The following is a 23,922-nucleotide window of genomic DNA, read 5'->3' as shown; positions in this document are numbered from 1 at the left end:
CAGGTGGTGATCAGTTGACAGCTCCGCCCCTCTCTTCGCACGCGTGTCCAAAACATGCGGCCGTAAATCCGATGACACGACTACAAAGTCGATCATCGAACTGCGATCTAGGGTGTTGTTAGAAAAATGTATATATATGTTATCATGCGTTCTCTAATCAATGCTTTACTGCAATATTACTGTCAGGGTTTCCTAACTATCTTGATCGTAGGATTAGGTTGGAATGTATACAACCAGTAATAAATAACTTAGCTTGTTGCATCCTACACAATGTCGTAAAACTTCCCTTGTTATGTTTTAACTAGAGGTCAAAGGTTTTTTCTTCTGTATCCAGTCCACTCAAACTCCTCTTCCCAGATGTTCTTATCAGTATGTAAACACCTAGTGATTTTTTCCTTACGAGACAAAGCCCACATGCTTTCCTCCTCCCCTTTCGTGGCTTATGTCTCACACTGTGGGTAGGGCAAATCCAAATAAAAAGAGCGGGAGTGCCTACAGATATTTAGTGTGTGTAGAGATTGTTGTAAGCTATCTGTACTGCAGTCCTCGCGAGAAAAGACTTAATATTCTGTCTCACTTGTGGTCTGTTTGCTGTTGCTCTTCTCTTAATAGTTATTCCGTCATCGAAATAAACCTGACAGAAATTGGGGTCTCGTCCGGGATCTCGACACGCCTTGAACGGTTCCAGCGGGCTCTTCGACGCAGGTGACAATCCTCGGCCGAGGTAAAACAAAAGCCCTTTGACGGGACTGTCTCGATCAGTCCGGCTGGACACCGGGAGGGTTGACGAGATCTTCCGAGGAAGAGAATCAGCAGACTGTGAGTAGGAATATTAATTCTACTAAAAAGGAATGAATGAGCTGTGACAAGAGGTCACTTAATACACTTAACGTTTTATGTTAGTTAAATTCCGCAGCAGGAGGGGCGGACTCCTCTGTTATTGAAAAACGCGTGTGGTATGCTTGTGAACGGTTTGACTGAGAGTGATCTCATTTGAGCACTCCTCTTAAATAGTAAGCGAAAGTCCCTACCCCGACATGAACTAAAATGCAAAGATCGGAAATGACTAGGCCAAAATCAAATCAAATCAGGTTTCCATGTAATGAAGTGGGAACCTGGCTGCCAAAATTAAGGAGATATTTGTGTTAAACAGATAAAGTAAGATAAAGAAGTACTGAAGTTAAAATTGGCTAAATAAATGGAAAATAATTACAAATAGCTTCTAAAAGTAAAATAGAGAATAAATCTGACAAGTAAGACGGGTAAAAAGGTGTTCTTAGTGCGTTCTATGTGATCATATATGTTCTGCGTCATCCTTTTGTGCTGGTGTGTGTGCGTGTGCGCGCAGAGGATCCTCATGAATGGGTGTGTGTATGAGTGCGAGTGAGATGTGTGTCCTATGGAAGAAATCAGTAATGGAGAATGTTCTGGAGGCTGTTGAGCAATAATAGGGAAATTAAGAAGTGGATGATGGTGTGTTTAAGTTGGTTGGAGAAACTAAGATGAGCAGTGTGTGGAAGTAGAGAAAATAAGACGTGCGTGGCAGGAAGTGACTAGAATGGTGGCTTGATAGGACGAGAATAAGAGACAGCAAATGTTGTGTAGAAGACTGAAAGATGTTGAAGGTGAACATGATGAAGGGGGCAACGGCAAAGTTGGCCTGCCTTTTGAGAAGGTGAAACTGATAAGCGTGCCTGCGCTCGCGCGTTGTCGCGGGGCCATTGCTATGCTCGTGTGGGCGGTGGGCCGGCATCATGGTTGTTGCAGGAAATGGCCAGCCTGTGACCAATCAACATTGATGCTGCGCCTCCCCCTCGCACGAGGGGTGCTGTGGCTGCGGGCGAAGCAGGGAAAGTGTGAGTTTCTCAGAGAATGTTTGAATATTTGAAGCAGGGTGATGCTTGAGGAAGATGTGACAATATTTGCATGAAGGATAAAAGGCACTGATGAGAAAATAAAAGTATAACCAAAACGTCAAAATAGAGGATGACGTTTGCGCAGCGTTGTTTGTTTGTATTGTTTGTGAGCTGTGTCTCTCCTGTAAGTTTTTGTGTTGTCTGTGTGCTGTCAGTGTTATGTGTTAAAATTGGCTAATGAAGGTGCAAAAAGAAATTTGCTAGATTGTAGTCTATATGATTTGCACCGCAAAACAAAAGCAATTTTGTGAAAATAAGAAGAAAAGAAAGGCAAGCAATTTTTTTGTGGGCAGAAACTGGTTCACACTGCATTAATGCCTAGCCCTGATGAAACAAAATTTGAAAGATGAAAAGAACTTGCTTTCTGGAATTGGATGAAGCAAAATTATTAAATAACATTTCAAAGCTAAATTTAGAAGAAATAGTCGATTGGTTGTGTCAAGACTACACAAGTTTTTGCATTTGGGAATAAGAGAGTGATTGAGTTAGTTAAAGTTAAGAAACAACAACAATTGACTATTATATTAATTTACTGGCGGTTATTTTGTTGTTTTTTATCTTTTATCTTGATTGGTTTGACACCTGGAGGGAGGAGAGATTGGGATGTGGAACACGGGTTGGGACGGCCAGTTACACACTCAAGGCATGTGTGCACTGGGACACTGAGAAGCATTTTGTAAGGTGTGTCAAATTAAATGAAGATGAAATCATATGTAGTAATACAACACTTTACTACATATGGATTCTCTAAATCGTACAATTGAGTAAAATAAAACGTACTTTTTGATTTTTGTTCAAATTAGTAAGATTCTTGTGATAAACGATGAGAAACTGATTGAAAAGAAACTACAAGAAACTACAACTAAGCTAGTTGTGGTAGCAGTCCAATTGCCACGACAAATAGCTATATGCACGTGTGCAGGGCACGCACGAGACTGATAAGGTGTCAAGAGGTAACAAGCTTGCAGAAGGAACCGCATAGCTGTGGTGCAAGAGATGCTTCAAATTTTATACACACAAGAAGCAGATTAAACTACTGAAACGTTTTTAAAGAAGTGCAGCGACAAAGTCCATAGACTGAAATTCAATTAGGGACGAAAAGAGGGGCAGGAGTGGAGAATGGTATCTATAAATGACCAGAAGACAGACCTGTCCTACCATAGAACCTATACGAATGGGCAGTAATATTGAGCCATAGTGTGTGTCGCATGGCTCAAGAGGGGGGATAATGGGGCAATTCAGTCAGCTTTATACAACATACGGATTTGATTCATATTCAAAACATTTTCAAAACAAAGGAATATAAATTAAAAAAAAAAAAAATTGTAGAGCTTGTTTAACAGTGCTAAACACAATCCACAGGGTTATAATGCCTGGTCATAATAGATGCATTCTCAAAATGGTTTGAATTGGCTTAAACAAAAACACTGAATGCCTTAACAGTGGCAAAAACGTTATGTAGAAAAAAATAATACCGAGATATGGGATTTCGGAAATTAATTCTCGTGACAGAACTGGTATAAAGTGTGAAAATGTGCATGGGAAAAATGGAAGATCATGGACAAAATGTTGAGACCTGGTCAAACTGTACATAAATATTACAAGTACTGTGGGTTTAACCCCGTATGAAAAATTGTTTGGGCGACAATAGCAGAAAGGTCAGTTGAGGTGGTCCTAGCAAATTACAAAAGGGTAATTTCTTTTGAGGTAACGTTCAATCGGGAAAAAGTGACCCAAAGGGAGCCTTACCTCTTAGAGAAATGCCGGGAACAAGAAAATGGAACAATGACGTTATTGCATGTAAGGTGGCTATCTTTGTTGCCACTTTGTTAACTTCAGCAATATGGTATTTGTGGGAACTAAGTCATAATGAGTAGGGGAGAGATGAGTGACGAATAACTTATATTGATCACTCCAAAAATTTTTTTTTTTAATTATGGTGTATTGTAGCAATTTAAAAGATCAATTTGACCTTTGCAGGATTATCTGCTGTGTCAGATCTGGACTGCCATGAGAGTATGATGTTTATATGTATACTTTGTCAACAACCGCTGTAGATGTTAAAGAATGGGATGAATATATCTAAAGTGAATGCGGATAATTTGTTTCAGGTAACTAGTATAAGAGTAAACTGCTAAACGAAACAATTGATTGCTAATGGCAAAACAAGCTGTAAAGACAATTGAATATGTCATGTGTATGGGTTTGCGAGCATTGCTTTATGTTGTACCGTCACCATTGATCAAAGATCGTGTGAAGTCTATCACGTCGATTGGATTGTAAAATGTGTGACAGAGCATTCTTTATAGTAATATCCATTGAAGAAAGAAAAAAGAAGCCATTGCTTTCAGAGAATGTAGTCAAGCTAAATTGTATATGTATCAACATCCCAAGATCTGAAGAAAAAAAAAAAAAAAAAGCTGGTAAAAAAACAAAATATCTTTGAATTTGAGAGCCGACGATGATCTGACCGAATTTGATGCAATTGGTGTTCCCAGAGGAGTACCGGATAAGTGTTATTAACACTATATGTATAAAGTGTTTTACATTTATTCCAAATAATACTGCCGCTGATGGAAGCCAGTCCCAGGAGGGCCCGAGGACCTTGAATGGGAAAATGAAGGAACACAGTGGAGTGAACACGGAGGTTTGGAACGACTGGCTAAACGTGTTCGGACAGTACCGTACCCTGGTTTCCTCTGTCCTAGTCTCCCTTGCCGTTTTTTCTGCTGTTTTGACCTTGTGTGGATGTTGTTGTATTCCGTGTCTCCGGTCTCTAATTAACAGATTAATTACCACTGCTATCTCTCCAGCAGCTGAGACTTTTCCGTTGCTCCAAGGGGACAACTTTGCGACTGACGAGAGTTGTCGCTCTGGCGATGGCTCCATCTTTGAATCTCCTGTGGTAAACCTGTCCGATTTGTTTCCCGACTCTGACATTGATTATTAAGGCTCAATCTCCTCCCGGGTGTAAATTTGTTCTTATGAATTGTGATCCTACGGCTGAAAATCTTTTTGAAATGGCCGCTTTTAGGTGATAAGATGGTCTCTGAGAACTTATGATAAACCGGAGGGAATTGTTGGAAAAATGTATATATATGTTATCATGCGTTCTCTAGTCAATGCTTTACTGCAATATTACTGCAATATATGCTTGCTGTTTGGCCTTGCTGTTTTTATGATGTATCACAGAAGGACAGTTCCTTTCTAACAAAGACCACTTTGTTAGACAACGTGCCTCATTGCTGTCCTGCACCCCAGATGAACCTCCAAGTGACCATTAAAGTCAGGGTTTCCTAACTATCTTGATCAGAGGATTAGGTTGGAACGTATATAACCAGTAATAAATAACTTAGCTTGTTGCATCCTACACAATGTCGTAAAACTTCCCTTGCTATGTTTTAACTAGAGGTCAAAGGTTTTTTCTTCTGTATCCAGTCCACTCAAACTCCTCTTCCCAGATGTTCTTATCAGTATGTAAACACCTAGTGATTTTTGCTTACGAGACAAAGCCCACATGCTTTCCTCCTCCCCTTTAGTGTCTTATGTCTCACACTGTGGGTAGGGCAAATCCAAATAAAAAGAGCGGGAGTGCCTACAGATATTCAGTGTATGTAGAGATTGTTGTAAGCTATCTGTACTGCACTCCTCGTGAGAAAAGACTTAATATTCTGTCTCACTTGTGGTCTGTTTGCTGTTGCTCTTCTCTTAATAGTTATTCCGTCATCGAAATAAACCTGACAGGTGTACTGGTGCCAAGTGCACACATGGACACCCTTATGTTTGAACATGGTGTTCATTATAGAAAATCCGTGTCGAGCACAGAAGTCCAACAATAGAACACCGCTCGGGTTCAGATCGGGGGGGCCGTTCCTCCCAATCACGCCCTTCCAGGTCTCACTGTCATTGCCCACGTGAGCATTGAAGTCACCCAGTAGACAACCGAAGCAAAAGAATCTTGAATTTTTTGTTTGAATACCGATTTGGTCGAGAACCAGGACGTTCGAAAACTGAGGTTTGATTGTAAAATAAATAGATGCAGCTCACTGACAAGTGCCGCTATTTGAGCTAATTTTAGAACAGTCCTGCGGGCGACTCATGCGGTCCTCACTGGCGACCTGGTGCCCGCGGGCACCATATTGGTGACCCCTGGTCTAGACATATAATCATCATCATCTAACGTATCTGTAATAATGTGCCCAGGATATTTTGTACTTTTAGACACACACAAAGTTTGACCAGACAGGTAAAAAGCAGGAAACTTCAGTTGCAGATCATACTTGGTTCTACATATCAAGACCACACTCTTCTTGGCATTATACTTGATGTCATATTACAAGATGAAAGAATGGTAAGGTCATCAGCATACATTTAATGATTTATTAACATGTCTCCAATCATGCAGCCTGTTTTGCAACCTCCTAGCTGCTAGCAAGCCATCCATGTGGCTTGTAGTTAAAGAGGGCAGGGGATAGAATCCCCCGTCTGACGCCATTACTCACCCGAAAAGGGGTGGATAATGTGCTCCCCCATTTAACTTGCATTTTCTGGTTTGTATACCAGTAGACTTTGATACGTATTAAGCATTTAGGCACAGCCCTAAACTTTAGCCTATTAAAAAGCTTAAAATGATGGATACAATCAAACGCTCGTGACGCATCAATGAACCCAACAAGCATGGTAGAGCCCTGCCTTTTATGTTTCAACTGCTTCTTTCAGAGCATAGATAAATCGGTCCGTACTGTTAGAAAAATGTATATATATGTTATCATGCGTTCTCTAATCAATGCCTTACCGCAATATTACTGCATTATATGCTTGCTGTTTGGCCTTGCTGTTTTTATGATGTACCACGGAAGGACAGTTCCTTTCTAACAAAAGACCACTTTGTTAGACAACATGCCTCATTGCTGTCTTGCACCCCAGATGAACCTCCAAGTGACCATTAAAGTCAGGGTTTCCTAACTATCTTGATCGTAGGATTAGGTTGGAATGTATATAACCAGTAATAAATAACTTAGTTTGTTGCATCCTACACAATGTTGTAAAACTTCCCTTGCTATGTTTTTACTTGAGGTCAAAGGTTTTCTCTTCTGTATCCAGTCCACTCAAACTCCTCTTCCCAGATGTCTTTATTAGTATGTAAACACCTAGTGATTTTTCCTTACGAGGCAAAGCCCACATGCTTTCCCCCTCCTTTCTTTAGGGGCTTGTCTCACACTGTGGGTAGGGCAAATCCAAATAAAAAGAGCGGGAGTGCCTACAGATATTTAGTGTGTGTAGAGATTGTATTAAGCTATCTGTACTGCACTCCTCGCGAGAAAAGACTTAATATTCTGTCTCACTTGTGGTTTGTTTGCTGTTGCTCTTCTCTTAATAGTTATTCAGTCATTGAAATAAACCTGACACGTACTATGCTTAGCCTTAAGGCCAAACTGATTGTCGGTGGTAGTTATATATACACTTTATCTGTCAAGAAGTACTTTTTCTAAAACTTTGGAGAGTATACTAGCTAGAGCTATTGGTCTATAGTTAGCAATAATTCCTACTTTACCAGCTTTGTCTTTTATAACAGGGACCAGAACTACAGACAACAACAGCTACCTCACCTGGACCAGTCTGACCACATGTCACTGCTATTAATTGATTCCTGCATATACCACCATCAGGAAATCAGCTCCTGTCATCACTAAAACTGTTAAAACCTGGCCTGATGACGCCTCTCAGCAGTTGCAGGACTGCTTCGACAGGACTAACTGGGACATCTTCAAACACCGGGACCTGAATGTGTTCACAGACAGTGTTCTGTGTTCTATCAAGCACTGCACACACCCTGTCACGGTGGACAAACGCATACGGATATAGCCCAACCAGAAGCCCTGGATGACCCACCAGGTCCTTCGGCTGCTGGAGGAGAGGGACACCCCCCTGTCTCTCAGGTCTGAGGACGGGTCTCTCTACAGCACAGCCAGAGCCAACCAGAGGAAAGGCATCAGAGAGGCCCATCTTGACTACAAGAGGAGGATTGAGGATCACCTGGAAAGCAACAACAGCAAGCAGGTGTGGTAGGGAGTCCAGAATCTTACTAACTACAGGATCACCATCGGAGCTGCTGAAGGGGACGCCTCACTGGCAGAGGACCTTAACACCTTCTTTGCCCGGTTCGAGTCCGAGCCACCTGAAGCGGCAACCTCACATCCCACAGTCCGCAGCAGCTTCAACCTCACTGTGGAGGAGCACGAGGTGAGGCGCATGCTGCGGACCATCAACCTGAGGAAGGTTGCGGGTCCTGACGTCGTCAGTGGGCCTGTCCTAAAGGACTGCGCAGATCAGCTGGCTGGGGTCTTCAAGATCTTCAACCAGTCCCTTACCGAATCCACTGTTCCATCCTGTTTAAAATCCTCCACTATAGTCCCCCTGCCCAAGAAACACCACATCACCAGCCTTAATGACTACCGGCCAGTCGCACTCACCCCAGTGGTGATGAAGTGCTTTGAAAAGCTGGTCCGAGGTCACAGCACATCACTCCTGCTCAGAGGTTTTGACCCCCACCAGTTTGCCTACAGGGCTAATAGATCCACAGAGGATGCAGTAGCTACAGCCCTCCATGCTGCACTGTCCCACTTGGAGCAGCCGGGGAACACTACCGTTCAAAGGTTTGGGGTCACCCAAACAATTTTGTGTTTTCCATGAAAAGTCACACTTATTCACCACCATACGTTGTGAAATGAATAGAAAATAGAGTCAAGATATTGACAAGATCAGAAATAATGATTTGTATTTGAAATAAGAAAACTTTGCTTTCGTCAAAGAATCCTCCATTTGCAGCAATTACAGCATTGGAGACCTTTGGCATTCTAGCTGTTAATCTGTTGAGGTAATCTGGAGAAATTGCACCCCACGCTTCTAGAAGCAGCTCCCACAAATTGGATTGGTTGGATTGGCACTTCTTGCTTACCATACGGTCAAGCTGCTCCCACAACAGCTCAATGGGGTTCAAATCTGGTGACTGCGCTGGCCACTCCATTACCGATAGAATACCAGCTGCCTGCTTCTTCTCTAAATAGTTCTTGCACAATTTGGAGGTGTGTTTTGAGTCATTGTCCTGTTGTAGGATGAAATTGGCTCCAATCAAGCGCTGTCCACTGGGTATGGCATGACGTTGCAAAATGGAGTGATAGCCTTTCTTATTCAGAATCCCTTTTACCCTATACAAATCTCCCACCTTACCAGCACCAAAGCAACCCCAGACCATCACATTACCTCCACCATGCTTAACAGATGACGTCAGGCATTCTTCCAGCATCTTTTCAGTTGTTCTGCGTCTCACAAACATTCTTCTTTGTGATCCAAACACCTCAAACTTGGATTCATCCGTCCACAACACTTTTTTCCAGTCTTCCTCTGTCCAATGTCTGTGTTCTTTTGCCCATCTTAATCTTTTTCTTTTATTGGCCAGTCTTAGATATGGCTTTTTCTTTGCCACTCTGCCCTGAAGCCCAGAATCCCGCAGCCGCCTCTTCACTGTAGATGTTGACACTGGTGTTTTGCGAGTACTATTTAATGAAGATGCCAGTTGGGGACCTGTGAGGCGTCTGTTTCTCAAACTAGAGACTCTAATGTACTTATCTTCTTGCTCAGTTGTGCAACGCGGCCTCCCACTTCTTTTTCTACTCTGGTTAGAGCCTGTTTGTGCTGTCCTCTGAAGGGAGTAGTACACACCGTTGTAGGAAATCTTCAATTTCTTAGCATTTTCTCGCATGGAATAGCCTTCATTTCTAAGAACAAGAATAGACTGTCGAGTTTCAGATGAAAGTTCTCTTTTTTGGCCATTTTGAGCGTTTAATTGACCCCACAAATGTGATGCTCCAGAAACTCAATCTGCTCAAAGGAAGGTCATTTTTGTAGCTTCTGTAAAGAGCTAAACTGTTTTCAGATGTGTGAAGATGATTGCACAAGGGTTTTCTAATCATCAATTAGCCTTCTGAGCCAATGAGCAAACACATTGTACCATTAGAACACTGGAGTGATAGTTGCTGGAAATGGGCCTCTATACACCTATGTAGATATTGCACCGAAAACCAGACATTTGTAGCTAGAATAGTCATTTACCACATTAGCAATGTATAGAGCAGTGGTCACCAAACTACGGCCCGCGGGCCGGATACGGCCCAGGGGACCGTTTAATCCGGCCCGCCAACCCTGAACAAATTGTATTATTAAACTTTTTTTTTTTGGTCATTTTGCCTGCAATGACTGCGTTTCCCCAGTAGATAGGGAAGCGCTCGCCTGCGCATTTACTACCGGAAGCCGTGTCAGAAAGCTCGGTGCACACTCACAAGTGCGTGTACGTACTCAGTAGTACGGACATGGCGCACTCGCACTCTATTTGTATCAGTCCCGAATCTAGAGCGTGGGCTGTGACGACAGCATTCTTGTAATTCGCGCGCTGAGCTTTCAGATGCAGTTTTGCGCTAAAGCCACCCACAAACCTTCCCCTGGAATCCTTCCATTAAAATGAGTCGCTCAAGGAAAAGCAAGGTGGACACAGTGCCGAGCGTTTAAAAGAGAGTGGCCAATTTGGCTCGACGTACGCGACGTGACGTTCAGCCACATGAACGTCAACATCAACCCGTCACAGATCGAGGTAAACGGACCAACACCTCGGATCTCGCCTAAGAATTGCCACAACAAATTTTACTCCAGACTACGACGCACTAGCAAACTTTAACAAAAAAGACAGCGGTGTCTACAATCCTACTGGAACCTACAAAAGGGTTATAAGGAAGGAACACAAAAACTTTAAGAGACTGCTCATATGTGTCAAACTCAGAGAGATTCTGCTCTGACAACTGAGCTGAACTTTTATCTGTTAAGATTGTGCATGGCACAACAGAAAGTTAATGTTCCATGGCTTTCTTTTCTATGAAGAACCCAGAGAGAGTTATTTAGTAGTGGTGTAAATCGCGGGTTTTGTCACGATACGATATAATATCGATATAAAGAACTACGATACGATATTTGCCGATATCTTAAAGCCTGCTGCGATTCATTCACGATATATCGCGATATAGTGCTCTACGATCGATTTTTTTTTTTTTTAAATAAAAAATATAGAACAATATCCTGATTTATAACAATTCATACGCAAAATCAACAAGGTACTGCAAACTCTATTTAGGAAATTACAAGGGTATTGTAGTATACAAATTGCTTACTTTAACACTGAACTTTGATGTCGTGTTTTTTCTTTAAATGTGCGGCTCCCTGAATATTTGATCCCCGCATGGCAGGATTTACAAACTGCACGTGTCTTGTCCGTTGAGCCATCTTTTCTTTGGAATCCAAAGTGCTTCCAAACGAATGACTTCAAGCCTAAAGGGGAGGTGATTTCCTCGTCTTTTTGGACACTAGCCATAGCACCAGCCCAGGAGCCGCGTACTAGTTGTCGCCTCCCCTTTCACGTGCGTGCTCTGCTCACAACACAACAACGCCGGGCGCACTGCTCCCGGAAAGAAAAAGCAAGCAACAATGAACTGGATTTCAAAATAAAGTCGCGTCTAATGTCCGAGGTCAAACACGGCGATATAAATCGATGTTTACCTTTTGCATCGATACCAATAAATTGTAGAGGATTATATCGATATTATTATTTGTTTCCTGACTTTTTTTCTGTAAAGAACCTGGAAAGGGTTATTAAATAACCGTTATTTGGTTATGTGTGGCTTTCTGGAAAACAATAAAAATCTTAAGCTCCCCTACGATCGTCACACTTTTTCTGTTATAAACTGACACCGGCCCCCCATCAGAGAAGGGAAAAGTTACGTGGCCCTCACAGGAAAAGGTTTGGGGACCCCTGGTATAGAGTGTATTTCTTTAAAGTTAAGACTAGTTTAAAGTTATCTTCATTGAAAAGTACAGTGTTTTTCCTTAAAAAATAAGGACATTTCATTGTGACCCCAAACTTTTGAACGGTAGTGTATGTGCGGATTCTCTTCGTGGACCTCAGCTCTGCTTTTAACACCATCCTCCCCCACAGACTGGTGGACATACTGGGGGACCTGGGACTTCCACACAACATCTGCATGTGGATTAAGAGCTTCTTGACAGGTCGCAGCCAGAGGGTGAGAGTTGGTCGTCATACATCCACACCTCTCAGCCTTGGTACCGGCTACCCACAGGGGTGCGTACTGAACCCACTGCTCTACACACTCTACACACACACATGCACTCCCGCCCATCGCAGCAACACCATTGTGAAGTTTGCGGATGACACCACCGTGGTGGCGCTGATCTCAAAGAGGGATGAGTCTGCCTAAACGGACGAAGTGGTGCAGCTATCGGAGTGGTGCGGAGAGAACAATCTGCTCCTAAACACGGCTAAAACCTAAGAACTGGTCGTTGACTTTAGGAGGAAAAAAACGGACATTCCATCACTTATCATCAACGGGGTCTGTGTGGAGAGGGTGTCTTCCTTCCGCTTCCTGGGAGTCCACATCGAGGAGGACTTCACCTGGAGCGTGAAAACCTCTGAGCTGCTAAAAAAGGCCCAGCAGAAACTCTACTTCCTAAGGGTGCTCAGGAGGTACAGCATCTCACAAAGACTGCTGGTGTCCTTCTATCGGTGCTCCATAGAGAGCATTCTAACATATTCTATATGTGTTTGGTACACCAGCTGCACGGCAGCTCAGAGGAAAAAGCTCAGAGGGGTCATCAACACAGCACAGAAGATCGTTGGCTGCCCTCTCCCCACACTGGAAGACCTACACAAAACCCGCCGTCTCAAAAAACAGAACATTGTGAAGGACACTTCTCACCCTGGGCACTCCCTTATCGAACTGTTGCCATCAGGCAGACGCTACAGATCAATTAAATTAAAGACTAGCAGATTCGCCAACAGCTTTTACCCTACAGCGGTAGTCACACTAAATGCCGCTAAAAAAAAAGATCATCTGCTTTAACTAGCAGAAAAACAGCTGTACTCTACATGTTTACATTTACATGTCTACATTTTAAGTGTGCAATATGGGGGTGTGCAATTGCATGTCTTTTTTTAACTTAAATATGGGGGTGTGCAATTACATGTCACTTGTTTGTGTATGTTCTTTTGTGTGGTTTTTAGTTTGTATAGACTTTTATGTATTTTTTATTTTAGCAGATGCACTGATCGGTTGGCACTTTTAATTTTGTTGTACATGTGACAATGACAAAGATATATTGTATTCTATTCTATTCTATTCTATTCTATTCTATTCTATTCTATTCTATTCTATTCTATTCTATTCTATTCTATCATGGTCAGGTAGAGTACCGTGAGTCAGCAAGCCTGAGAAACAGAGAGACAGGAGCACTGTCAATTGGGGGCCAGCTAACTTTAAATGCTCTGCTGTGATGTTATCCAGACCACTGGCTTTTCTGTCAGAAAGTTGTCCTATGGCAATAGACACCTCATGATAATTAAAAAAATACTTTCCTCTTCAATTATGCCGACATAATAGGGCTCACTGTTAAATAGTGCTGAATAATGCTGCCCCCAGAGGTCAGCGATGCTCACAGGATCTGTTACCCCCTCTATGTTAAATGGGAGGCATGGTTTGCATGCACCCCTTACAATTACATAGCTGCTGAAGTGTTGTTATTTGAAATCCAACACTTTCATTGGTCAAGAGAGCAGCCAGTATGGTGTCACTTTGTCTTTATCTGCATTTGAGCATGTGTTCACATGCCTCAAAAATTCAAAGACCTCTGTAGATGGAGGGCTGAGAATTCAAAAGAGGCACTTCTATTATCAACATCGCGCCCCTCGTGGCAGACGTGTTTGCTTGCGCCGCTATGAATGCCGGCTTTTTCTTCTTTTATGTGTGCTACTTGTTTTTTCTGCGGTGCACAACACTCATGCACTGCTAACATACAGCAAGCAGGATTTGCTCGATATAGTCAATCGACAAAATAACCTGGAATTCACAGAATTTATTTCACCGGAGCTGCAACTCATTGTTCACTACAACAAAGAACACCACGAGCCCCAGAATGGCCCGGACACACCGACCTCGAGTGAGCCGGCGGACCCCAGAAGAGCGCTCCAGAGACGGCGTCGAAAGCGAGGCAAGAGAGGAGGGCTCCATGCTAGGGTAAAAGCTCGCGCTAGCCAATTTACGGTCTCTCGACAACAAACTGGACGACCTGAGAGCACGGATCACATCACAGCGGGAAATAAGAGAATGTTGCGCTCTGATTTTCACCGAAACGTGTCTTTCTGACAAAATTCCAGCGTGCGCCATCCAACTACAGACGTACTCCGTGCACAGAGGGGACCGGACTGCAGCAGACGAAAGGAGGGTGTGTGCGCGTGTTCGTAAACAACTCGTGGTGTGGAGATATACGAACTGTTTATGCTCACCAGACGTGGAGTTTTTAATGCTGCAATGCCGTTCCTATTATCTACCGAGGAAATTCACTGCTGTGTTTTTAGCCGCTGTCTACATCCCCCCCGAGAGCCAATTCCACAGCAGCGTTCGGCAACCTGTATGACGTCATCAGCGCGCTAGAGACTGCTCATCCTGATGGCGTTTTTATCGCTGCTGGAGACTTCAATCAGTGCAACATACAGACTGTACTCCCCAAATATCACTAGCACATCAACATCCCTACCCGTGAGAAGAACACCCTGGATCATGTGTACAGCAACGTACGCGGTGCATACAGCAGCACCAAGACCCCACTTTGGACAATCTGACCACATCTCACTGTTTCTGTACCCAGCATACCGACAGAAACTAAAACAAACAAACCCCACCACCAAAGAAATCAAACTATGGACGCCAGAGGCTGAGTGCATCCTGCAGGACTGCTTTGCCCAAACAGACTGGGATGTGTTTAAATCTGCTGCTACAATGTAGGACTCCTCAGTCAGCATCCAGGACTATACTGACTATGTGACCAGGTACATCAACACATGTGTTGATAACATCGTGCCCACTCTTCAGGTGAGGAAGTTCCCCAACCAGAAGACCTGGATAAACAGCCAGGTACGTCACATATTGCATGCTCGTTCCCACGCATTCAGATCAGGCGATGAGGCAGAGTGCAAAACTGCCAAGTACGGACTGAGAAAGGCCATCAAGTCAAGTCAAGTCAAGTTTATTTGTATAGCCCTAAATCACAAGCAGTCTCAAAGGGCTTCACATAGACAAAAATTGACAGTTATTCTCAAAGCATCCCCTGATCTTAAGCTTCCAAAAGGGCAAGGAAAACCTAAAAAAAAAAACTGCCAGGGGAAAATGAGAAACCTTGAGAAGGGACCACAGTTGGAAGGATCCCCCTTTCAGGATCACCAAGTTGAAATGGATGCAGAGAGGGCACAAATGATACATAATATGAAAATCAATGAAAAAGCGGATGTCCAAGTCAAAGCGAAGAGCTTGATTGTCCTGGCAGTGTCTTCGAGGAGGTTGAGCTGCAGTTCCCCCATCCTTAATTGGTCCACGAGAATCCAGATAGCCGCTGTCAGCTTGGGTGCCACCTAACCACCTCCGAGTCCCTGCAGACATTTTCTTGGCCCTCGGTGTCGCTAAAAGAGTAGCGTTTTGCGAACGAAGGTTACACGACGGAACATCAGGAACAACTAGGTCGACATGAAGACGCTAAGCCATGCAGTGATTTATAGGTTAATAGAAGAACCTTGAAGTCAAATCTTAAATGGACCGGGATCCAATGTAAGTTGGCTGATATTGGAGTAATGTGATCAAATTTTCTTGTCCGTGAGACCAGCCTTGCAGCAGCATTTTGTACTAACTGTAGACTTTTGATGCGGGACTTAGGGAGACCAGATAATAATACATTACAGTAGTCCAGGCGCGAAGTGACGAACGCATGTATAATACCGTAATTTTCGGACTATAAGTCGCACCGGAGTATAAGTCACACCAGCCATAAAATGCCCAAAAAAGTGAAAACAAAGTCGCTCCGGAGTCTAAGTCGCATTTTGGGGGGCAATTTATTCGACAAAATCCAACACCAAGAACAGACATAAACGAGCAACAACAGGCTAAACGATAGGTATGCTAACGTGACATAAACACAAACTAAGAGCTGAGAACGGCCCTGACGTAAAATTCAGAGTTATTCAAAAAACTATTACATAAATAACACGTTAATAAAACCATCTGCGTCACTCCAATTTATTAAATCCATCAATCGTCCTTTGTCAACAATGCGTGCACTTCAAAATATTCCACAGGCCCATATAACGATATATAAACTATATATCAAATAACAATTATATAAGCAATAATGTTATCAAACCATCTGTGCACTCTAAATCATTAAATCCATCAATCAAATTCCTCGTCCTTTGTCAACATTGCCGCACGTGCGCCCTGACGTCAGCCTCGTCGTTATTCCACAGATCTACTATATTGTAGCGTTAACAAAGTTCAAGGAAAGACGTGGACAGCCACCCGGCCGAGCGCCGGCGCCTGACTTCAATCCACGGAAGTGAAAGAGAGCTCCGTTGAGTGACGCGCGTCAGCAGCGCAGCAATTGTTTACATAAAGGACAAAGATCGACTCGTCCAGGGACGGTGGATGGGGCTCAGACAATGCTTTTACGCACGCCCGGTCCTACTCTACCGAGCTGTCTTTCACCTCTGTGGATGGAAGTTGAGGGCCGGCGCTCAGCCGGGTAGCTGTCCGAGGACGGTGGATGGGGCTCGGTCATGGCTTTTACGCACACCCGGTCCTATTCTATGAAGCGCTCTTCCACTTCCGTGGCTGGAAGTCCACGCCGCCACACGCCTGTAAGTTTGTTTTGTTAAATAAGGAGCCGTTTACCAAACCCACGTCTTTCCTTGAACTTTGTTAACGCTACAATATAGTTATATAGTAGATCTGTAGAATAACGACGAGGCAGCTGCTGACGCGACGTCGCGCTGCTGTCGTCACTTGAAATTCAAATTACAGTAATCCCTTGCTACATTGCGGTTAGTTTATCGCGGTTTCTTTCACATTTTTATTTTTTTGAATATTTTTGAAATGTATATAAATCGCTCCGGAGTATAAGTCGCATTTTGAGAGGCAATTTATTTGACAAAATCCAACACCAAGAACAGACATGAACGAGCAACAACAGGCTAAACGATACGGTATGCTAACGTGACAAACACAAACGAGGAGCTGAGAACGGGCCTGACGTAACATTCAGTTATTTAAAAAAAACTATTACATAAATAACACGTTTATAAAACCATCTGTGTCACTCCAATTCATTAAATCCATCGATCGTCCTTTGTCAACAATGCCGTGTGCTGCGCCGCAGTTCAAATTATTCCACAGGCCCATACAACGATACATAAACTATATTTTAAATAACTATCACATAAACAACAATATAATCAAACCATTTGTGTCCCTCCAAATTGTTAAATCCATCGATCAAATTTCTCGTCCTTTATGTCATGCTGGTGACAGAGGACATGTCCAGAGGATATGGCGCTTTAAGTGTTAATTACTTTATTTGATTTTTTCTCTCTATTTTTCATGTTTTGAATATGTTCAAGATAAAGATATCAAAGCATGTGAAGTGATCAACTATGCTAAAAATAACATGTGAAGTGGTCAACTATACTTGTAAGTAAGTGATGTGTTAAGGATCAAGTAAAAATTTGTGAAAAAAAACATATATAAGTCGCTCCTAAGTAAGTCGCCCCCCCCACCCAAACTATGAAAAAAAAACGCGACTTATAGTCCGAAAATTACGGTATTATATTAACGTATTATGTCCCCAAGCGGAATCATATAAATATTAAATAGAATTGGTCCGAGTACCGATCCCTGTGGGACACCACACGTAACATTATAGAGCTCCAAGGGCGCATTGCCATGGACCACTCGGTGCGTCCTGTTTGATAGATAGGAATGGAACCAGCCTAGTGCTAACCCTGAAATACCAACACAACTTTTAAGACGCCCTAACAAAATATTGAAGTCTACAGTGTCGAAGGCAGCACTAAGATCGAGTAGTAACAGCACAGATGAAGTGTTTGAATCCATAGCTATGAGGAGATCGTTAGTCACTTTAGCAAGTGCTGTCTCAGTGGAATGATTAGCTCTAAAACCAGACTGAAAATAATCATATCGATTATTAGCAACCATGTAATCAATAATCTGCTGCGCTACTACTTTTTCAAGAAGTTTGGCTATGAATGGGAGCTTTGGAACTGGCCTATAATTACTGAGACAGTCCGGGTCAAGATTTGGTCGCTTAAGTAACGGTTTAATGATAGTGGTTTTAAAGGTTGTTGGCACTATCCCAGAGGAGACAGACAGATTGATTAAATTTAAGACGGACGGTCCTAAAATTTGAAATAATTATTTAAGTAGTTTGGCTGGAAGAGGGTCGAGTAAACATGTTGTTTGTTTAGCCGCAGTAACCAATTGTGTAAGCCTTTCAAGGGACACGCTTTTGAAATTTGAGAGGGTTGTTGCATGATCATCAACGTTGGTAAACGGCGGGCTCGACTGAGCGATTGGAGTGGTATCGCCCCTAATGGATTCAATCTTTTGAGCAAAAAATGTCATGAATTCGTCAGCTGAGTGGAAGGAACTATCGGGGGTCGGCTGGCGTAGAGTCAGTTTTGCCACTGTGTCAAATAGGTGTTTAGGATTGTTTTTATTGAGATTAATAACTTGCGAAAAATACTGAGTTTTTGCTAAGATAAGCGCATCTTTATATTTCAGGAGGCAATCCTGCCATGCCTGATGGAAAACCTCAAGTTTGGTTAGATGCCATCTGCGCTCATGCTTTCTACATACCGTTTTTTTCCATGTATAATGCGCAAAATTTAACTAATCTACTGTCCTAAAATCTGGGGTGCGCATTATACATAGGTACAATTTTTTTTTTTTTTTAAGAAAATTATGGTACAACAAATTTTGAAGAAAATCTTGTCACGGATGGAGTGTGGAAAGGAGCAGGGCGACCAAGTGCAGCTTGGACCAGGGTTCATTGGAGGAACTCAAAACACAGACTTGGTAAAGTAACATAACTCTCTAACAAAACCAACAACAGGACTGACCGACAAAGACGTGGAACAAAAAGACAGGGTGACATTACCAAAGACAGGAACAGAAACCTGTGTTATTGTCAAATATTGTTTGTTTTTTAATCTCCATCGCGGACTGGACGACATACGGACATGCGCACTATGGATCCGATGCGAATAGTCCTCTTCTCTTCTTGACTGACAATGAATGTAATAGTCAACACTTTGCCTTGTTCCTTTCGTCTCTGCTGTTCACTTCAAACACGCTCCATACGAACGCAATGCTCTCGTATCAGACGCTTGCTCGATCACCTGCTCGTTTGCTGTCACAATGTACCCTACACAAATCTGAAACATTTGTTGCGGCTCCGAGTCACGACGAGGGGCAAGTTTTGGTTTCCAAGGGTGTTTTTATTCCTCTTCAACTTCTCTCCCATACAGAGCCGCCTTTTTCACATGTCCGCACGTCACTTTCCTCTTTTCATTTTAACCTACCTGATCGCGGTGGTGCCTTTACGGGCAGTCGGCGAAATCAACGGCAACAAAAAAAATACATCCAGCCTAGTTAAGACAATACCAAAGACTATAAAAATGGAACCCATTGCCTCCCTGCTTGGCACTCAGCATTAAGGGTTGGAATTGGGGGGTTAGATCACCAAATGATTCCCGAGCGCGGCACCGCTGCTGCTCACTGCTCCCCTCTCCCCCAGGGGATGGATTAAAATCACATGGGGATGGGTTAAATGCAGAGGACAAATTTCACCACACCCAGATGTGTGTGTGACAATCATTGGGACTGTAATCTTTTAATCTTTAATAAACAACAATTTTATCGAACCATCCGTGTCACTCCAAATCAATAAATCCAACAGAATCTTCGTCTTCCGTGTCACTTGAAAAACAAAAAAACAAACAAACAAAAAAACACACAGCTGTTGACGGCAGAAAGACTACGTGTGCCGCGGACGTCAGACTAGATATAGCAAATAAATGTAATATAAACAACAATTTCAACAAACTATCCGTGTCACTCCAAATCATTAAATCCACCGGAATATTCATCCTCTGTGAAAAAAACAAAACAAAAAAAAACAGCTGCCAATTCCGGACCTACGTGCACCACTGACGTCAGCCTCGTTGTCAGCTAGCAGCTCCAATTATTCTCACAGAGGTACGTATATAACTATATTGTAGCGTTACCAATGTACCAGGCAAGACGTGGGTTTGGTAACCGGTAACTTTATTTCACAAATCAAGAGCCCAACACACGCAAGCGCCCTGGATCGCTCTTTCTGCCCCCCGCTGCCTTCACGGCCTCCCTAGAAAATCGTAAACTACTAGTGTAACAACATACACATTGCTACTCTAAATAAACTATATATCAAATAACTATAACATAAATAAATTTATCGAATAATCTGTGTCATTCCAAATCATTAAATGTCCCGACTTTGGAAGTCAGTGAATGGAACTCATTGTGAGTGAGGCTCCAATTATTCCACAGACATAGTGCACCCTCATGCGGTTTAAAGTGAAAATAACATGTGAACTATACTAGTAAGTAAGTAAAGTGTTAATGATCAAGTAAAAATTTGTGAAAAAATTCACATGTAAGTCGCTCCTTAGTTACTTAAACACACACCCCCCCCACACACACACACACAAATTATGAATTAAAAAAAAAAAAAAAACGCGATTTATAGTCCGAAAAATACGGAATACAGTAAATGGAACTTTCCATACTGCATGTTGACAAGCAATACAACTTTTTGGAGACAAACTTTTTTTTTCATGCCAATTTCCTTTTTTGGACATCAGGGGCTTGAAACAAAATCTCATGCCTCGCATTGAGAAAAGTTGAGGCTTCCTTTGCTCATAATTATGATTTTTAAGGTGTTATGTTAACGGGCAGGGATTAATTAAAACATGTCTTACCTTTTCCTTCCCGCTGTCTCTTCTTAATCCCCAGGTCAAAGGTCCCATTAGATAAAGGTTGGTGCAGCTTTGCCTTACGTCCAGCTAATAGTTACAAGAAAACACATTTTCCATTTCCCAGCATTCTTATAAATTACCTGTGCACTCAAGTAGTCTGCCCGTTTTAGGTTTGTAGTTCCAGTCAATGACCGTCTTTAGCTACTGACCTCCTCTCTTCTTTTTGGCGACAGGTTCACAATCAGGAGGGATGGGGAAGGATTCCTCCTCCTCCATGGGTCCACACTCTGTCGAAACCTCCACAACTGTTTCCATCATGACATCTTCTGTGCCATCCAGCACAAAAAAAAAATTGTGAATTATGTCGTGTCTGTGATGCTATGGATGGCTATCAGTCTTTTTTGCTTGTAATTAATTTTTGCCTCGTCTTTTCATAAAGATTTTCAAAACTCACGATGTGGTATTAGAAAAATTCTGCACATTCTGGATGCGGTGGCATGTGACCGGGCAGGAAATGCCTTCCAAAAAAAAATGCAATCACGATTTCAGAAAGTTTTGAAGAAAAAAAAGCAAATCAAAAATGCCCCCCCTTTTCTTAAACCAAAACCAGAGCAAGCAGCTATTGGGGGCCCCTGTCACATACAGTGCCTTGCGAAAGTATTCGGCCCCCTTGAACCTTTCAACAGTTCGCGACATGTCAGGCTTCAAACATAAAGATATAAAAGTTTAATTTTTTGTCAAGCATCAACAACAAGTGGGACACAATCGTGAAGTGGAACAACATTTATTGGATAATTTAAACTTTTTTAACAAATAAAAAACTGAAAAGTGGGGCGTGCAATATTATTCGGCCCCCTTGCGCTAATACTTTGTAGCGCCACCTTTTGCTGCAATTACAGCTCTATCAGTTTTGCACATCGAGAGACTGGAATCCTTGCCTATTCTACCTTGCGAAACAGCTCGAGCTCAGTGAGGTTGGATGGAGAGCGTTTGTGAACAGCAGTTTTCAGCTTTTTCCACAGATTCTCGATTGGATTCAGGTCTGGACTTTGACTTGGCCATTCTAACACCTGGATACGTGTATTTGTGAACCATTCCATTGTAGATTTGGCTTTATGTTTTGGATCATTATCCTGTTGGAAGATAAATCTCCGTCCCAGTCTCAGGTCTTTTGCAGACTCCAACAGGTTTTCTTCCAGAATGGTCCTGTATTTGGCTCCGTCCATCTTCCCATCAATTTTAGCCATCTTCCCTGTCCCTGCTGAAGAAAAGCAGGCCCAAACCATGATGCTGCCACCACCATGTTTGACAGTGGAGATGGTGTGTTCAGGGTGATGAGCTGTGTTGCTTTTACGCCAAACATAGCGTTTTGCATTGACGCCAAAAAGTTCGATTTTGGTTTCATCTGATCAGAGCACCTTCTTCCATATGTTTGGCGTGTCTCCCAGGTGGCTTGTGGCAAACTTTAAACGAGACTTTTTATGGATATCTTTGAGAAATCGCTTTCTTCTTGCCACTCTTCCATAAAGGCCAGATTTGTGCAGTGCACGACTGATTGTTGTCCTATGGACAGACTCTCCCACCTCAGCTGTAGTTATCTGCAGTTCATCCAGAGTGATCATGGGCCTCTTGGCTGCATCTCTGATCAGTCTTGTTTGAGATGAAAGTTTGGAGGGACGGCCGGGTCTTGGTAGATCTGCAGTGGTCTGATACTCCTTCCATTTCAATATAATTGCTTGCACAGTGCTCCTTGAGATGTTCAAAGCTTGGGAAATCTTTTTGTATCCAAATCCGGCTTTAAACTTCTTCACAACGGTATCTCGGACCTGCCTGGTGTGTTCCTTTGTCTTCATGGTTCTCTCTGCGCTTTAAACAGAACCCTGAGACTATCAAAGAGCAGGTGCATTTAGACGGAGACTTGATTACACACATGTGCATTCTATTTATCATCATCAGTCATTTAGGACAACATTGGATCATTCAAAGATCCTCACTGAACTTCTGGAGTGAGTTTGCTGCACTGAAAGTAAAGGGGCCGCATAATATTGCACGCCCCACTTTTCAGTTTTTTATTTGTTAAAAAAGTTTAAATTATCCAATAAATTTCGTTCCACTTCACGATTGTGTCTCACTTGTTGATTCTTGACAAAAAAAATTAATTTTATATCTTTATGTTTGAAGCCTGAAATGTGGCGAAATGTTGAAAGGTTCAAGGGGGCCGAATACTTTCGCAAGGCACTGTACATGGAGGACTCCAATTTTTGGAAGATCTTGGTAAAATGTTTAACAGGGGCGGTTTTGTCAACCATTTCTCTCATACGGCGGCCTATTAAAGTCACCTAAAGGAAAAAGATACAAGCAATGTGGTTATCCACTCAATAGCAGGTGGTGGGTGCCACTCCAACAGGGTGCCGTGCATTAAACGGTGGAGAGGGGGATTATCTTGGCAAATACAAGACGAGACACAAGAATAGAGACACCGCATATTGAACAAAATTCACTCTGTTACTCTTTTTCCCCTGTAAGACCTCAATGTGGGACCTCCAGAGGTACACTTCAAGATCCCAGTCACAGAATTAGAGAAAATACCAACACATGCTGACAGATAAGGTAATCTAAGTGTGGTTACCTGTGCTGCGGTCATGCAGACCTCCGGGAGACTCCATATGTAGAAGAGCTTCAGCCGCTTCAAAGGTTTTATCGAAACACACCATTTCCTGACTCGACATTTCCACTGAAAACCACATAAGAGTTTGCAGGCAATTAAAAGGTCTAAAAACAACAACATCACAAGAATGTCAAGAAAAATAGGTAGTACCGTTAAGACACTTTTTCCCCACAAGGTGCTGCTCTCATGCTTACAATACAGTATACAGTAATCCCTCGTTTACCGCAGATAATTGGTTCGGAAAACCACCCGCGATAAGTGAAATCCGCGAAGTACTGTCACCCTCTCCTCTGTACATTTTTTTATTTTTTTTTAATCTGGAAATTTTTTGTGTGTCAATATATGTACCGTATGTTTCTGACTAA

The 23,922-nt window shown here is 42.6% G+C and overlaps 1 protein-coding gene across 12 annotated transcripts in view; it reads right to left on the bottom strand.

Annotated features, from left to right (window-relative positions):
* The window catches only part of LOC133150815 (ETS-related transcription factor Elf-2-like), a 106,921-nt gene that overhangs the window by 15,097 nt on the left and 67,902 nt on the right, over positions 1-23,922 (bottom strand). For 11 of the 12 annotated variants that reach the window (XM_061273433.1, XM_061273375.1, XM_061273408.1 and 8 more), the window contains 3 exons: positions 23,519-23,623; positions 21,099-21,215; positions 20,893-20,976 (listed from right to left, as the gene is read on the bottom strand). In XM_061273433.1, the coding sequence (XP_061129417.1) occupies positions 20,893-20,976; positions 21,099-21,215; positions 23,519-23,623 (306 nt within the window). The remainder of the gene's footprint in view (positions 1-20,892; positions 20,977-21,098; positions 21,216-23,518; positions 23,624-23,922) is intronic. The other variant, XM_061273442.1, reaches the window with a different exon arrangement.

Source organism: Syngnathus typhle, linkage group LG1 (genome assembly GCF_033458585.1).
Source record: "Syngnathus typhle isolate RoL2023-S1 ecotype Sweden linkage group LG1, RoL_Styp_1.0, whole genome shotgun sequence".
NCBI lineage: Eukaryota > Metazoa > Chordata > Actinopteri > Syngnathiformes > Syngnathidae > Syngnathus > Syngnathus typhle.
The sequence above is the reverse complement of the archived record's forward strand: the minus strand, read 5'-3'. Positions and strand labels throughout refer to the sequence as shown.